At 43.7% G+C, this 16,770-nt stretch overlaps 1 protein-coding gene across 2 annotated transcripts in view; it reads left to right on the top strand.

Annotated features, from left to right (window-relative positions):
• Positions 1 to 16,770, top strand: part of MATN2 (matrilin 2) — a 140,333-nt gene that overhangs the window by 9,714 nt on the left and 113,849 nt on the right. For both annotated transcript variants that reach the window (XM_004431194.3, XM_004431193.3), the window contains exon 2: positions 4,370 to 4,534. In XM_004431194.3, the coding sequence (XP_004431251.2) occupies positions 4,393 to 4,534 (142 nt within the window). In that variant the 5' untranslated portion in view covers positions 4,370 to 4,392. The remainder of the gene's footprint in view (positions 1 to 4,369; positions 4,535 to 16,770) is intronic.

The raw sequence follows: 16,770 nt of genomic DNA, 5'->3' as shown, positions 1-16,770 counted from the left end.
AGTGCTAAACACGGGCAGTTCTGGGTAAACCAGAACAGTTGGTCACCCTGTGCTGTGTCATTTGGCAAGTGTATGTTTAACTTTATGAGACACTGCCAAGTTGTTTTCCAAAGTGGCTGCACCGTTTTGCATTCTTCCCAGCAATTTATTAGGGTCCCAGTTCTTCACATCTTCACCAATTCTTGGGTATATCAGTCTTTTTATTTATTTATTTTATTTATTTATTTATTTATTTTTAAAGATTTTATTTATTTATTTTTCCCCCAAAGCCCCAGTACATAGTTGTCTGTCATAGCTGCGCATCCTTCTAGTTGCTGTATGTGGGATGCGGCCTCAGCATGGCTGGAGGAGTGGTGCCTCGGTGCGCACCCGGGATCCGAACCTGGGCCGCCGGCAGCGGAGAGCACGCACTTAACCGCTAAGCCACGGGGCCGGCCCCAGTCTTTTTAATTTTAACTATTCTAGTGGATTTGTCATGGAATCTCATTGTGATTTTAATTTACATTCTTCTAATGACTAAGAAAGTTGAACATCTCTTCATATGTTCCTTTGTCATCTGTATATCTTCTTTGGTGATGTGACTGTTCAAATCTCTTGCATATTTTCAGGTGGGTTGTTTGTCTTCTTATTGAGTTATAAGAGTTTCTATAATCTATATATATAGTTTATATAGTCTAGTGTATATATATATAGTTTATATAGTCTAGTGTATATATATGTATATTTTATATAGTCTAGTGTATATATTATAAATAATATATCAGATATATGTTTTGCAAATATTTTCTACCAGCCTGTGACTTGCTGTGCCATTGCATTTTGAAAAAGTTTTAAATACTTTCAGATACTAACATGTATTTTTAAATTATGAATTTGTATGTCATTGTTTTATTATAATAGTCATAAGAAAGCATAAAAGTTAATTTAATGTACATTAAATGGCCTCGTATGACAAAATTAACAATGTGTACTTTATTAATTGTTTTGATTGCATAATGATAATAATAATAAGAAGAAGAAGCAGTTAATGCTTACTGAGCACTTACTATGGTCCAGGCAGTGTTCCACGTGCTTTATATAAATGAACTGATTTATGGGCCGGCCCCATGGCTTGGCGGTTGAGTGCGTGCGCTCCGCTGCTGGCGGCCCGGGTTCGGATCCCGGGCGCGCACCGATGCGCCGCTTCTCTGGCCATGCTGGGGCCGTGTCCCACATGCAGCAACTAGAGTGATGTGCAGCTATGACATACAACTATCTACTGGGGCTTTGGGGGAAAAATAAATAAATAAAATTAAATGAACTGATTTAATCCATACAACAACCAAGTCAATTTATTATCCTCAGTTTAAAGATGAGGAAACTGAGGTAGAGAGAGGCTAAGTAATCTGCTCAGGGTTAGACAGCTAGAAGAGTTTAGTTCTGTTTATTTTTAACTTCCTACCCTTCACCTATCCTCAGTGCCTTTTGGTTAGCAATGGTGACTTGAAGATGGGAACACTTCTTGAAATTCACGGTAAACCCAAACCAAATGAAATGGTGTTTGTTTTTGGAAAATGATAATTATCCACCACATCGTGTTCCAAATGTTTGGATTTAAGTGCAAATGTGTCAGGATGGAAGTGGGTCTTGAGAGCATGTTGTATATATTTTGAAATAAATAAATGTGGATTTTGTGTTTGCTCAATTTAGAGAAAGAAGACAGCATTAAAATAATAAATCACATATAAATGACGTAACACACTTATAATGTCATATAAAATGCGATAAATACCAAGGGAGCTTGAAAGTAAATAGTAGGTTTAAGTTCAGAGGAAGAGGCAAAATCTTCTAAGTTTTCTCACTTTTCTCAGAAGGAATCGCACAGTTAAAGCGATGAAAAGAGACCAGTCCAATTAGTAAAGAATTTAGTTTGCTTGGGGGGTTGGGGCAGTCGTATCTGTAATGAGCCAATATGCTCTGGAGCTTTATCCCTTATCAGGGGCATAACTTTGGGCAAGTTACTTAGCTTTACTCTGATTACTGTAAGAATTAAATGACTTAATACATTTAAAGCACTTGGCCCAGTGCCTATAGTAAGTGCTGAATAAACATTCACTATTTTTAATATGCCAGCCCTAGTGGTCTTGTGGTTAACATTCAGCGCTTTCACTGAGGTGGCCTGGGTTATACCACCTGTCTCTTGGTTGTCATACTGTGGCAGCTGTGTGTTGCTGTGATGCTGAAAGCTATGCCACCAATATTTCAAATACCAGCAGGGTCACCCATGGTGGACAGGTTTCAGCAGAGCCTCCGGACTAAGACAGACTAGGAAGAAGAACCCGGCCACCCACTTCTGAAAAAATTGTCCATGCAAACCCTGTGAATAGCAGTGGCGCATTGTCTGATTTGGCGCTGGAAGGTGAGAGGATGGTACTAAAAGACCAGGCAGGGTTCTGCTCTGCTGTACACAGGGTCGCTAGGAGTCAGAATCAACTCGACGGCATTAACAACAGCAAACTTCTAATATAATTTTAATGCATAGTGAAAAGTGAGCTAACTCAATACAGCAAGTGTGAAAAACTGTGGACTTTGAAGGTCGACAGGCCTGGGTTCGTCTCCAGGTCAGTTACTGAAAGCAATTTGCTGAACAAACTGTTCATTGAATTATTGAGTTTTTTTTTTTAAGTTTTGGGAAATGGTCCTTGCTCGAGCCCTCCCCTGTTCCAGCCTCTGACAGTGAAACAGCTGTGGCCTTCTGTGAACTGACTTCTGGGAATTTGACTTGCAGCTAATTGAGTTTGCTGCTAATCAAGGAATTGGCAAATTGGCCTGCTTACCCTGGGTTTGAATCCCTACTTTACCACTTACTTTAGCTGTGTGACCTTGGTCAAGTTACTGAACTTCTCGGAGCCTCGGTTTCCTCAATCTAAAAAGCAGATATAAAAATTCTGATTTCTGTGAGATAGGTATGAGGATTAAATGAAGTCAGTGGGTGAAATTGCCAAGCACAAGATAAGGATTTAGTGAAGATTTTACATGCAAATGATGTTGCTTAAATATTATTCCTGAAATTTTTACAATGTCATAAACCAATGTTACTGCAATAAACAGAAAATTAAAACAAAAAAACAAAACAACAACAACAACAACAACAAAATATATTATTCCTCCTTAAATGTTGCCTCCTCCCCACCTAATTTAATTTGCTGTGGCACTCCTTATATTCATGAAAGAAAATGGAAGAATAAATTTAAGCCCAGTCCCAGGATATTGCCTTCTCCATGAGATTTTGCCGGGCAGAATAGTCTTGCCATCATTCACCATGTGGCCAAGTACCTTTCTCATCCCATGTGAAGCCCTGAGATCGGCCATCCTGGGAAAACCTGGATCTGACCATGTCACTTCCCTGCTTAGAATCCATCCTCCTAAGCTTTCACACCAGCTGCTCTCCAGGACCAATACAGAAAATGGGTAAAGGCAGCATTATTCTGGTGAAGACAGTGCTGCTCTGGTTGAAACTCCCCTTGCCCCTGTGGATACCTGAAACTTAACTCAGGGTTAGAATTCTTTATGCGTCTGAGAGCTTTGTGCTCAACATCAGGTCTCATCTTACTCCTTTCTGGTCCCCTACCTCCTGTGCTTGTTTGCTTGTCCCCACCTCCCCATGTGTGCCAGGCACTATTCTGAATGCTTTAGTTACATGTACTAACTCGCTCAATTAACTAATATCCCATATTCCTGTAAGGCTCAGGGAGATTGAGTAGCTTGTCCAGGGTCACATACAGTTAGCAAGTGTCAGAGCCAGGATTCAAAGCCATGCAGTCTGGTGCCAGAGTGCAAACCCTGAGCCAGTGCACCATGCTCCCTCCTAATAGATGTGTGTGGGAGACTGCGGGGCTGGGAGGCAGGAGGCTGGGAGGCTGGGAGGCTGGCTCTGTGTGTCAGCCATACATGAATTCCTTGGGTAATTTATATATATTAATTTGTGCCATCCACTATTATTAGACTGAAGGAATATCGTTACTTGGAATCCTCAGATATATTTTTTCCTGTTTCAAATCCAAGATATAAAATGCGACTATGAATAATTGAAAATAAACGGAATTAAGAAGAAACTTCAGGATAGATTTTTTTCCCTTCAAGTTTTCCATTCGGTCTTACAGTGACCAAAGTGACAGACATTCCAACTATGCGTGCCCTGCTCAGAGTATCCAAGAACCTACCAATGGGGATTACTTAAGTTCTTAAGTGTCAAACACACAAAGGGCATTTTAAGTACAAGTGGCATGTTTGAAACGTGAAAAGGCGGGGGTGGCGGGTTTGCAGCTCCTAGAGTTCAAGGAGACCCGGAAATCTCACCCTGCCCATTCTCCTATTGTGTTTGTCACAGCCTTGCCCCTCTTCTTCTTGAAGATGGAAAAGATGCTGGTGAGCTGCTTTTTGCTGATTCTCGGACAGATCCTCCTCCTCCCTGCTGAGGCCAGGGAGCGGCCTCCCTCGAGGTCCATCTCCAGAGGGAGACACACTCGGACCCACCCCCAGACAGCCCTCCTGGGTGAGTGATGAGGGCTCCATCTACAGAAGCAGGCAGGAAGGGGTGGTTGAGGGTGGACCTTCAGACCAGGGGCTGGATGTCAGGCTGGGAAGCTCTTCTGTTCCTGGGTGGTCTGTTGGGTGTGCTGGGGGAGAGGGGATCTCATTGGCTATGAGTGCACCCTGAGTTGAGGATGTGGTTGTATATGAGTTTTCAAAATGAAATTAAACCTCTCCTATTTCAAAGCCTTCTGTTTAATCTGAGGCTCATGACTTTTTTCCAGTATGCAAAGGCAAGATTTTTCATCTGAAAGGTCCTTGTTGGACTTATCTGGACAAGGGTGTTATGAGAATTTTTGAATTGGATTTGTCCAGCTAATCAGTGTTAATAATGCTTCCCTGCATGACAGCATGGAAAAAAGAGCGGGCGGGCCTGTGAAAGGCGGGGACGGGCACAGAAGAGAGGTGGGGACGTTATGAGCTGAATCAAGATACTGGGAATGAAAAATGTCAGGAGTCTGTTATTCTGACCCAGTGAACATGTTTTCTTCAGGTGAATTGTTTTTCTTTCTTCAAGAGAAAGAAAAGGTCATGAAAACACACAGAATATATATAAATTGGCCCAGTTCTAAATATGAGCTCTGGTAAGATGAGGATGTGGGGGTAATAGGAAGGTTGGCCAGTGGAAAGAGAATGGGTTTTGACATAGACCTAGGTTCAAGTCCTGGCTCTGGTACTTACCAGATGTGTATACCTAGGCAGCGTAACCTCTCTGAGGTTCAATTTACTCATCTATAAAATGGGAATGTTAATGCTGACCTTGGAATATTTTTGTGAGGAGAAAATGAGGTAATATACATAAATTGTAGATATGCAATGAATAATAATAGCTTTACCACAACTATCCTTCGATGGAGTTGTTTCTGAAACTGTGTTCCATTTATATCTTGTTGGCCAGCCGCTAGAATCTGACCCCCTGTGCCAGATATGGGGGGTTTAAGGTGAACAGGCACCATCAGGAAGTGCACATGTAGTGGGGGAGACAGATGTAGACAAAGATCATTAATTTGGTAGAATCAGAATGCAACAGTAGAGGCATAGCCAAGTTACAGCTCCACACTGCCTGCTGTTGGCTCATATAAGGCAGTGGTTCTCAAGCTTTTTGGTCTCAGGACCCTTTTACACTCAAAAATTATCAAGAATCCCAAATTGCTTTGTTCATGTGGGTTAGAACTATCGAGATTTACTGGATCGGAAATGGAAATGGAGAACTTTAAAACATATTTACTTATTCATTAATTAATTTAAAAATGATAATAACAAACCCATAACATAAATAAAATATTTATATAAAAACTGATATTTTCTAAATTAAAAAAAATTAGTGAGAAGAATGGCACTGTTTTACAATTTTGCAAATCTGTTTAATGTCTGGCTTAATCGAAGACAGCTGGATTCTCATTTCTCATCCATTCAGTCTGTCAGGAGGTGTTGTTTTGGTTGGATTACATGAAAAAAAGATGGCCTCACACAGATATGCAGTCAGAAAAAGGAAGAGAATGTTAGCAGCCTTTTCATATAATTGTGGATATTCTTCTTTGACATGACACCAAAACTTGACAAATGGTAGTTTCTTGAAGGTTAGTTGCAGTGTGGAATCTAAAACCACATCAATAGACTTCTCGGACTCTATACACTCATGAGAGAATGGGAGTGTAAAAGGCAAACATTAGCGTTGTTATGAAAATAGTTCTGACCTCATAGACCCTCTGAAAGAGTCTCAGGGACCCCTAGGAGTGCCCCAAACCATGTTCCCAGTGAAAGTCATGACCATGTGGAGCCCTGAGGGATGAGCAGGCTGGAGAGGAGTGAGGATGGAATGTGGAGGTGGGAGAGGTGGGACCTGGTGATGCCGTCAGGGATCGCCATGTCTGTAAGGCTGGTGGTCTGAGCTGGAGACAAGCCTGGAGGAGGCAGGAACCTTGGGGGCTCTGATGAAGAGTTTGGGCTTCATTCTGCAGGGGTGGGAGTCCCAAGAGAACTTTAAGCAGGCAACAGTGGTGATCACTGCTGACTCCTTTTGCACCCACTGTGCCATCTGGACAGCCTCAGTCCTCCAGAGCTGTGGCAGAGGGCAGGGGGAGCAATCCCAAGCCGACACGCCCAGGCCACAGGAGAAGGAACATTCTCCAGCCCAAATTCCCTTCTAGGCAACCATGCAGTCAGCATGTTGGAGCAGCAGGATGTGCTGTACCCAGAGCATAAGCTCAGATTCTTCCCCTCTGCACCCATCCCTTATCAGTGGCAACATCCCCTCTCAAACTTCTCCCTAGACCCCCCTCCAGGTGGCTCTAACTGGAAGCCATGTAACTCCCACTCCTAATTACTGCCTGCTTTGCTTGTGCACATTTTTTTCTTTATTATATCACTGTCATATGGGGGTGGACCTATCGCCAGGGCAACCAGTGCAGGCATGTCAGCCTTTTTTTTGAAACCTTAACCCACCTTGCTCAAACTCCCACTGTATTCTTGACTCCCCTCACTCCTGGAGTGAGAATACACAAACTGGCTACACTTCCACTGTCTACACTTCCACCAACTGGCTCTCTGTTTTGTTTGTCTTTTACGATGTCTAGTTGACACGTGCATTCTTGTCTGAATTTACCATCCTGGGTCATTTTATTTCTACTAACTAACCTTGAAACCTTTTCCTCTCCCTATAATAGATTCCCCTTTGGATCAGTACCACCCACTCAGAATTCATGTTGGTGTTTTAAGAGAGCACTTTCTGTCAATATGACAGTAGATTCGAGAAGTGGGAGGTGGAGATGTAAAACCCGGCCAGCCCCATAGTCTGGTGGGAGCTGAACTTTCCCCACACTCTGCTAGGAAGAATTCCAGTGGTGGTCAGGAGTTGAGGCCACAGAATTTAGTGAAATTTCTTCATAACAGTTAACTGACTACTTAAAAATAAAGCTAATGAAAAAAAAATCTAAGAACTCATATAAAGCCCCAAATTCTGTTCTTTGGAAATCACAGTACATTATGAGGCACTTATTTCCATTTTTACATACATCTCTAATTAAACCTGACGTCAAAATATTAGTAAAAATGCAATGTGTTTCATATGAGGAGCTGAACCTCCTAAATTAGCAGTGTGACTGAAGGAGTTGGCTGGCCTAGAAAATTAAGTTAAGAATGTCTTGCTCTGTGTTGCCAATGGAGGTTTTGCCTAGGTTGATAATTATTAACATTTTCAAGTGTTGGCTGCCAGTAAATGAATTCCCACATCCTGAAACAATCCCCTAGTTAACATTTGTTGGCACCCTCAGTGAGGGAGGAAAAGCTGATGACAGAAGCCATCAGAGCTTCTGGCTCCTGGAGTGACAGACCCATTGAGGCCACCAGTCTTAGGTTCCCTGAAGCCCCTTTGTCATGCTTACAACTTTTGTCTTCTGCCCTGAGCTTTCCGGGGCTTTGTTTGCCCTCTTCCTTTCACCTGGAGTATCTTTCCTTGGCCAAGGCCTATTTATCAGCCAGTGCCAGGAAAAACGCCAGCCACCTCCTCCCTCTCCCAGCCAGGCAGGACCCTCCGGGGATGGGGATGGAGATGGGCCACGTGCACTGCAGGTTCTCTGCAAGGTGTTGACCCTGTCTGCCTTATATTCTGAGGGGTAATTCTGAGAAATCAAGAGGGATTTCTATTTTGTTTATTTTTGTAATTGACTTGTTTTTACCACTAGACTGTAAACCCTTGAAGACAGTAACTGAGTGTTTTTCATGTCTCCATAGCACCTCTGGAAGGTACCCTCATTTACTGAGCCCCTGCTGTGAGTAGGGACATGCTATCTCACTAAATCCGTGAAAAGAAGACAGAACACTGGGAGGTGGTTATTGGTTTGTCCCATTTTCAGATGAGGAAGCTGAGGCTCAGGGAAGTTAAGTGATTTGGCAAACTTGTCAAGGCTTCTGCAAACCTAGAAAGAAAAGGTGCCCCCCCCCTACCCCACGCCCCTTAGGGAGAGGGTGCCTGGCTTAGGGGAAGACATGTATTTGAGCAGAGAAAAAGGCACCTCACTCGCACTTGCTCCCTGACCAGGAGTTTTTGAGCAGACCATGGAATGCCCATGTGTATTTGGAGCTGCTGCTGCTGCTTGTGACGCCGGGGTCTGCCGACCTTAAGCGCTGGCTTTGGTCCTGCCCACAGCAGAAGCCCAGTGTGTGTTGAAGGACTGAGTGGATGAGACATGAAACATGCAGATGGCTGATTTCATCCTCATTTGGATGGTTCCAGTTTTGATTTGACTTCTACTTAGCAAGTGACCCCGGGCAGGATGCTTTACTTCTGCAATTTATTCATCTATAAAGGGAGGTGGTTGAAGTCAGTGATCCTCCAGGTCTCGTCTAGGATGTGGCGATATCACCGATTCCCCTGCCTTCCAGATGTCCCTTCTCTGGCTCCTGTGGGGAAACCCCCGATACAACGCTGAGCTTTCTTTCACTCTCTCCACGTGGGAGGGCTAAGGTGGAACCATATTCTGGAGGCCAAGGAGGGAGAAGCATTGAGACAGAAGGGGTGGGGCAATAGAATCAGGCAGGGGAGTAGGGATGGGGCAGTAGGATCAGGCAGCAGAGCAGTGGTTCTCAAACTTCATTGTGCATCAGAAGCTCCTGGAAGGCTTGTTGGAACACAGACTACTGGTCCCCATGCCCAGAGTGTTTGATTCAGTAGGTCTGGGTTGGGGCCTGAGAAGTTGCATTTCTGGAGACCTCAGTTTGAGAACCATTGCAGAAGAGCATTCTAGGAGGTGGAGTGGAGATGGACAGGAGGAAGAGATCTTAGGAAGAGATGCTGTGGGGCATGAGCTAGAAAGACAATGCAGGATGAGTAAAATCTGCAGAGAAAATTGCAGCTGGAGAGCATAAAGTAACTGTAGGCTGGGTCCACCCCTTCCAGGGCTTTGCAAATAAGCTGCTTAGCATTTTTCTAGCCAGGGGGAGTTGGCAACGGTGGGCCTCAAGCCTGTACAGGGAGCCAGCCTCTTACAGTACAGCAGTTAACACACATCTAAAGAATCGAGTGTCTGGTGGGTGTCTTTATCATCAGAACTGATTATAAAAATGAAGGTTGATGTGCAGAGCTTATGGAATTGTTTTAACTATAGCAAAGACGTTCTAAAAAATAAAATCCTTTGGAGTAAAATCGCACCGCCTCTTTTGCCCTCCTCTGTGCATCCTCTGCACTACAATCGCAGCCGGAAATGTGGCCCTGACGGAGGGACTGTCATGGTTGCTGCTCAGCCCAGATGCATAAAATGCATCTCTTCATGGCTGTGCTCTGTTTTATGTATTAACCAATGTCTCTGTTATCATTCATTTTTATAAACTGCATGAACTGAATTCCTCATTCCTATCTTGTGATTAATATCAGGAGAACCCCAAAAAGCATAGTATCTGACTTCCAATAAGCCACAAAGTTAAAAACTTTCCTAGCCAATAAATAAATAACTTGATTTTTTTCTCCTACAGATTCTCTCTCCCCTTCTTTCTCTCTTTCTCTTCTCTACTCAACTCTTTATCCCCTTCCTTTTCTATAACTCTCCTTTATCTCTCCCTGTCAAATCTCTCCCTCCCTCATTTCCTTCTCCCAGGATGTTCTGTCTCCAGCTTGCCCATGTGTTTGGCACCTTCAGTGTGTATGTATGTGGGGATGGGGGTGGGGGACATCCTCTCAGTGGGTGACATGGCCATTGTTCTTTTCTCCTCTTTGATGGCTGGTGCTTTTGGGGGGGCGAGGCATACAACCTTACCCCTCTGGAGCCAATTATGTCCCAGGTCTTCCTAACTGATGAGAATAATGATAACAATGGTAATGATGGCTGCCTTTTTGTTTTTTTTTGGAGCATCTACTATGTGCCAGGCACACTTCACTCTGCATGGTATTATTATCCCCATTTTACAGATGAAAAAACTGAGGTTTAGAGAGGTTAAATGTCTTGTTCAAGGTTGTACAACCACTGAGCAGCACAGGTGGGATTCTAGAAGCCAACTTTCCATTTCCTCTTGTCAACTTAAAAAGTAAATTGGCCAGTTGTTTTACCCTCAAAATGAATATATTCAGGAATAGCCAAAAGAATTGCAATTCAGGATATGCAGGCTATGGCGGACCACAGGCACATCCAGAGAGACACAGGAAGGGGCTTGCCTTTATAGAGGAAGAGGGAGAGTGGAGAGGGGCTGCAATAAACAGAGTCCATTGGAGGAAACTGGAAGTGTACAGTGTAAAAGGTTTCTCATTGGTTGCGTTGCTACAATCTCTCATTGGCTGGGCTGTTGCCGGCGGGGAGAGAACTGGGGAGAGAAATCTTCCTCCCTTATGCTGTGTACTCAAGTAGGAAACACCTTCCTGTCCCAGATGCAAGCTTAACCTCCCTTCCTGGTTGGAGTAATTGACATGTGTGGTGGGGCGTGAGAGCTCCCCCTACAGGCCTTCCCCACTCCAATTTAGAAGAGGTTTCTTGTATTCATTTCACATACTGCTCAAACCCGTTTCTATAACCCTGCCTCCCCCTTTTCATCCAACCAAATTGGACTCATCTTTTTTTTTTTTTTTTTAAAGATTTTATTTATTCAGCTTTTTCCCCCCAAAGCCCCAGTAGATAGTTGTATGTCATAGGTTCACATCCTTCTAGTTGCTGTACGCGGGACTCGGCCTCGCGTTGGACGGAGAAGTGGTGCCTCCGGGCGCTCCCGGGATCCGAACCCGGGCCGCCAGCATCAGAGCGCGCGCACTTAACCGCTAAGCCACAGAGCCGGCCCTGGACTCATCTTTGAGGTCGCAGTGGAAGCATTCCTGATCTTCCAGATTGGGATTTAATGTCCCCACAGTGCCTTCCCACAGCGTGCCCTGTGTCCCAGCCCAGCACTTATCAGCCCAGATAGGGATTGCCTGCCTACGTATGTTGTTTCGGCGGGGGTGCTTAGTAACATGCCAGGAGCACAACAGGCGCTCAATAAATACCTAGAGAAAGAGTTAATGAACTAATGAATGAGCAAGGAGGAAAGTCTCTAGAGAGGAGCGACTGGGCTGACGAAAGTTTCTGAAGCCGAGGCATGTGGAAAAGAGTTGAAGGACCTGAGGATGTTTAGCTTGAAAAAACAGAAGATGCAGGGCTCTCTGAGGGCTGTGTTATTATGGAAGCCTTTTAGACTTGTTGTGAAGACCTTAGAGAGGAGAGGCAGAACCACCTGTGCTTTCAAGGAAACAGACTTTTCTTCTATATGAAGCTTTGTAGTCCCGGGTTAGCCCAGGAAGGAAAGGAACTGCCTCTTCAGGCATCAGGGATTTATTTGATGGCCTTGCGTGTAGAGGGTTAAATAAACCTCTAATCTGCAAACTTGCACATTCCAGGATTCTAAGGAAGTGCCTACAGAATGAGGAAATGAAACAGAAGATAAGGACTTGCTCCTCTGTTAGAAAAAAAAAAAAAAAGCTAAATATTTGCTTTCCAAGAAAAATCTGCCTTAGGAGCCTTTGAAATAACATTTTTTAAACAAGGGAGAAACTGAGAAATTTTTAGTGACTGGCAGTATATAATTTGTTGAATCCCTGGGTTTCACTTTTGGCAATGTTGAACGAATGGAAGAATGATTACAGGTAAACTGCATTAGCTTTTTTGGTTAATTCATGTGGACCTTGCAGTTAATGAAAATCACTAAACATTTGTTACACATAGCTTAATAGCTATCATATAGCAGATTTTTTTTTTAACTTAAGTGGAATACTTTAAATTTTTTTGTGTTAAATTTCCTCTTCTTCATTTAGGTTCATCTTTCTTGAGTAATATCTTTTTCCTCCTTAACTTAGCAAGTTAAAATCATTTGCAAATTTAATAAAATGCTTTCTATATTTTTCTCTAAGTCCCTACTGAAAATATTAAAAGAATATTTTATATTCTTTTGAAATGACTATAAATAATCATCTTCACTTTAAAAATTTTATGTCTAAATATTTAATGACTATTAGTACGGAAAATACGAGGGCATCTAGTTCAAAAAGTTGCCTGAATAATCAACCTATAAACATCAATAAACCTATAATAATAATCAACCTATAAACAACTGTGTATTAGTGAGAGGAAATTTTTTAGAGACTTGAGTTTAGGGCTTAATAGGGCCGCCATAACAAAGTACGACAGACTGGATGGCTTAAGGAACAGAAATTTATTTTCTCAAGTTCTGGAGGCTAGAAGGCCAAGATCAAGGTGTCAGCAGAGTTGGTTTCTTCTGAGGCCTCTCTGGCTTGTAGATGGCCTCCTCCTTGCTGTGTCCTCGCATGGTCTCCCCTCTGTACCTGTCTGTGTCCAAATTTCCTCTTCTTATAAAAACACCACTCATATTGGATTAGGGCTCACCCTAGTGACCTCATTTGACCTTAATTACCTTTTTAAAGACCCCATCTCCAAATACAGTCACATTCTGAGGTACTTGGGGGTTGACTTCAACTTATGAATTTTGGGGGACACAATTCAGCCCACAGCACGTTGCTTTGCTTTTCACTTTCCCGGTTTGTGGAGGACGGTATGTTTGGCATGTTCCTAAATAGCCTCTGTTTCATTTCCGGTTCACTTTATATTCCCATTTGAGGGTGATATAAGTGTTACTGATATACACTGGGGAAGCATGTTCAAAGACTTCAGCAGTGTGCTACTTATTCATTTACCATCACATATTTCTGAGTCCTTAAAGCAGGTCAGACAAAAGCAGTGCGTTGGACAGCCAACATCCTAGGGCTGCAGGTGGGAAACGCATGCAATCTAGCCAGGATGTGAAACCAAGTCCGAAGAAGATTTTTCAAAAGCCAAGAATTAGAACCACTAGGTCAGAAAAGCCTTCTTTCAGTATAAGCAGAGGAGGCTGATTTATAGGGAAAGATGAAAGGAGGGCAGCGTGTGTATTTTGGCCACTCAGAGGACAGTGGGGCTGGGAAGGGAGGAGGAGGGTAAGTTATCACAAGCCGGTAGCCGGCCAATGAGGAAGAACAGCAAAGAGGAAGCTGGATGGCCAATGTACAAAGAGCTGATGCAGGGAAAAGGTCTAGGGGAGAAACAAGATGAACGTGAGCATCTGGCGATGTGGGCTCAGAGCCAGGAGGGGCCTTTGGAAAGGCACGATAGATTATGTGCAGCGTGGGGCATTTGGCCATGAGAAGCCCTGGGAGGATCAGCCTCAGAGGCCTTTAAAGTCAGGTTGGACCATGAAGTAAACTGCAGAGGAATCCTGTCCAAAGGACTCAGAGTTGGCAAAGACTGCGAGAGGCTGCTTTCCATCTCCAGCTCTTAGTTTCCAGCCCTGACACCCGGGCTTGTTCCAGTCTACTCGATCCATTCATTGAATAAATATGTGCTGAGAATCCCCATCTGTGCGAGGCCCAGTGAAAGATGATGCATCCTCAGATCTTTGGAACTCGGTGGAGCTAGGAAAGCATCCCCTCCTCCTAGAGGTACATTCTTCTGTATGCGCCCGGATGCCAATGTCCCTGTGGCTGTCCTGTATGATTGTCCCATCCACTGAAGGAAGCAGGTTCCTCCACTTCCCTCTTCCAACCAAACCGGCATTTGTCTCCAAAATGAAGAGGAATAGGGAAATCCATCAATTTTACCTGGCTATTTTTCTATACCAAAATAGTTTAGTTCTAATACATTATCTTTTGCTCTATATTTTGCCTCAGTTTTATCATTTATGCATTCATTAAGCAAATACTCATTGAGTATCTGTAGTGTACAAGACATGGTTTTGGGTGCCAGTGAGGCTGCAGGGTCATGCCAGGGTCACATCTGGCTCACTGCCGTTCATGCTTTAGGATCTGGTGCAGATTCCACAGTTTCCTGCAGCGTGGGTCTTCTGGGGGGAAATTTATAAAGGATCAGTGAGAGAAGAAATCCTCCAGAGCTAGTAAAACTTAGTCATGAAACCATCTGGGCTTGATGCCTTCTGCAGAGAGGATGTATTTGACAACTAATTCAGTTTCTTTAAGGGTCATTATTCTATTTGGGTTTTCTATTTCTTCTTGAGTCTATTTTGATAGTTGGTATTTTCCTTAAAAATTGTTTGATTTGTCTGTATTTTCAAACCTTTTGGCATACATTATAGTTCATAACACCATATTTTAACACAGGGCATTGTATTCTTTTTTTGTGTGTGTGAGGAAGATCAGCCATGAGCTCACATCCATGCCAATCCTCCTCTTTTTGCTGAGGAAGACTAGCCCTGGGCTAACATCCGTGCCCATCTTCCTCCACTTTATATGGGACGCCGCCACAGCAGGGCCTGACAAGCGGTGCATCCATGCGCACCCGGGATCCGAACCCAGGCCGCCAGCAGCGGAGCGCGAGCACTTAACTGCTACGCCATGGGGCCGGCCCCCAGGGCATTGTATTCTTTAACAAAAAGTGCCTGGTGTTTTGTTCCTACGGTTGAACAAAAATTCTGAAGAAACACTGAGACCTGAGGGATGGGTGTGGAGGGATGGGGGAAAATATCTTTGTTGACTCAGTTTCCCTGATAATACCGGGCATTTATAAAAGAGTGATACAGTTTTATAGGGCACCTATTGCTTGCCTTATCTCCCTTTCCCTCACAAAGCCCTTGAGGGGTAGATTTCATTTTGAGCCCCAATTACAGATAAGAAAAATCTGATCAGAGATGTTAATTTATCTGTGATGTACAAGTGAAGCCAGAAATCACTCCTAGATGACACCATTTTAATTAGAAAGGGGTTTAGAGATCATCTAGTTGAGAAGTTTTGGGGTCCACAGACCCCCAGAGGGCCCTTGGATAGACTTCAGTGGGTACATAATTTGGATGGGAAAAAAATTACATCCTTTTTCACTAACTTCTAACTGCAATTTAGCATTTCCTTCTATTGTGATTGTAAACCACAAACCACAGGAGTAGTGGCAGTGCTGTCTGACCAACAGAGATCACAGATACTTTCATGGCACATTGTAGTTGTCAGAGATGACTCAAAATAATGTTTACACTCGCCACTACTTCAAAATCACACTGGTGAGTGGACATACCTCTCGATCTTGTTACTTAATGTTCTTTTTTAAAGTGCATATGTTACTATATACCCAATTTTTTTTCTTTTTAATATCTTGATAACTGTAGTTTAAATAACTGGCCTCCTTTCTTATTCTTTGTGTCTGTTTATTTGTTTGTTTATTGTGATTATACATACATAACATATAATGAACCAGCAATGCTTGAGAGTTCCAATTTCTCCACATCCTTATCAGCACTGTTATTCTCCATTTTTTTTTTATAACAGCCATCCTAGTGGGTATTGCATTTTATTTTAGGCATTTAAAAACTTTATTCTGAGAAGGGGTCATGGGCTTTGCCTGACTGCCATGAAAGACCCTGGTACAAAGAAAGGTTGAGAAGCTAGGATGAGACAACGAGATCCCAGAGATGCTGTCACTTGTCCAAGGTGAAGTGATGGACCAGCAGCAGCCCAGGGCTCAGAATCAAGTCTCTGGGGCTCAGAGGAGCCCTTTTCCCTTCTTACCACGTGATTTGTTCTCATGCAGACACTCACCCCAGCCAGTGGTCACAGTGAGTCACAGCTGGAACAGAGTCACGGACCGACCAGCCACTGAAGCTGAGGTCAGCCCCAGACACAGAAGAGACGGACATAATCCCAGTCTGCAAACCGCTGCAACATAAAACTACCACACAACCACAGCGACTAAATCTTTATTCGCTCAACAAACATACATTGAGTGCCGTGTTTGGGAACAAACGCTGTGTTCACGTGGAGTGTCTGGGAGACATCCGAGGGTACATCCCTTGGAGATGCTCACCTGGCAGTTTGGTTTGCAGGTTAAGGTTCAGGTGGGGGAAATAACCCTGTGTATGTTTCCTCTAAACACAGAATGGTGTCCTGCACTGTCGTTTCTTCATCAGGAGCCTCTGGTTCTGCAGAGACAGCCTAAGATAGCGTCCTTTTTCCTGACAGTCTCTTGTCCCATTTCTTTTTTTTTTTTTGTAAGGAAGATCGGCCCTGAGCTAACATCTGCCAATCCTCCTCTTTTTGCTGAGGAAGACTGGCCCTGGGCTAACATCTGTGCCCGTCTTCCTCCACTTTATATGGGACGCCGCCACAGCATGGCTTGCCAAGCGGTGTGTCAGTGCACGCCCGGGGATCCGAACCGGTGAACCTGAGGCCGCCACAGGGGAGCGCGCGCACTTAAC

Source organism: Ceratotherium simum, chromosome 23 (assembly GCF_057802395.1).
Source record: "Ceratotherium simum simum isolate JZ-2026a chromosome 23, ASM5780239v1, whole genome shotgun sequence".
Lineage (NCBI taxonomy): Eukaryota > Metazoa > Chordata > Mammalia > Perissodactyla > Rhinocerotidae > Ceratotherium > Ceratotherium simum.
This window is presented reverse-complemented; position numbering and strand designations above follow the sequence as displayed.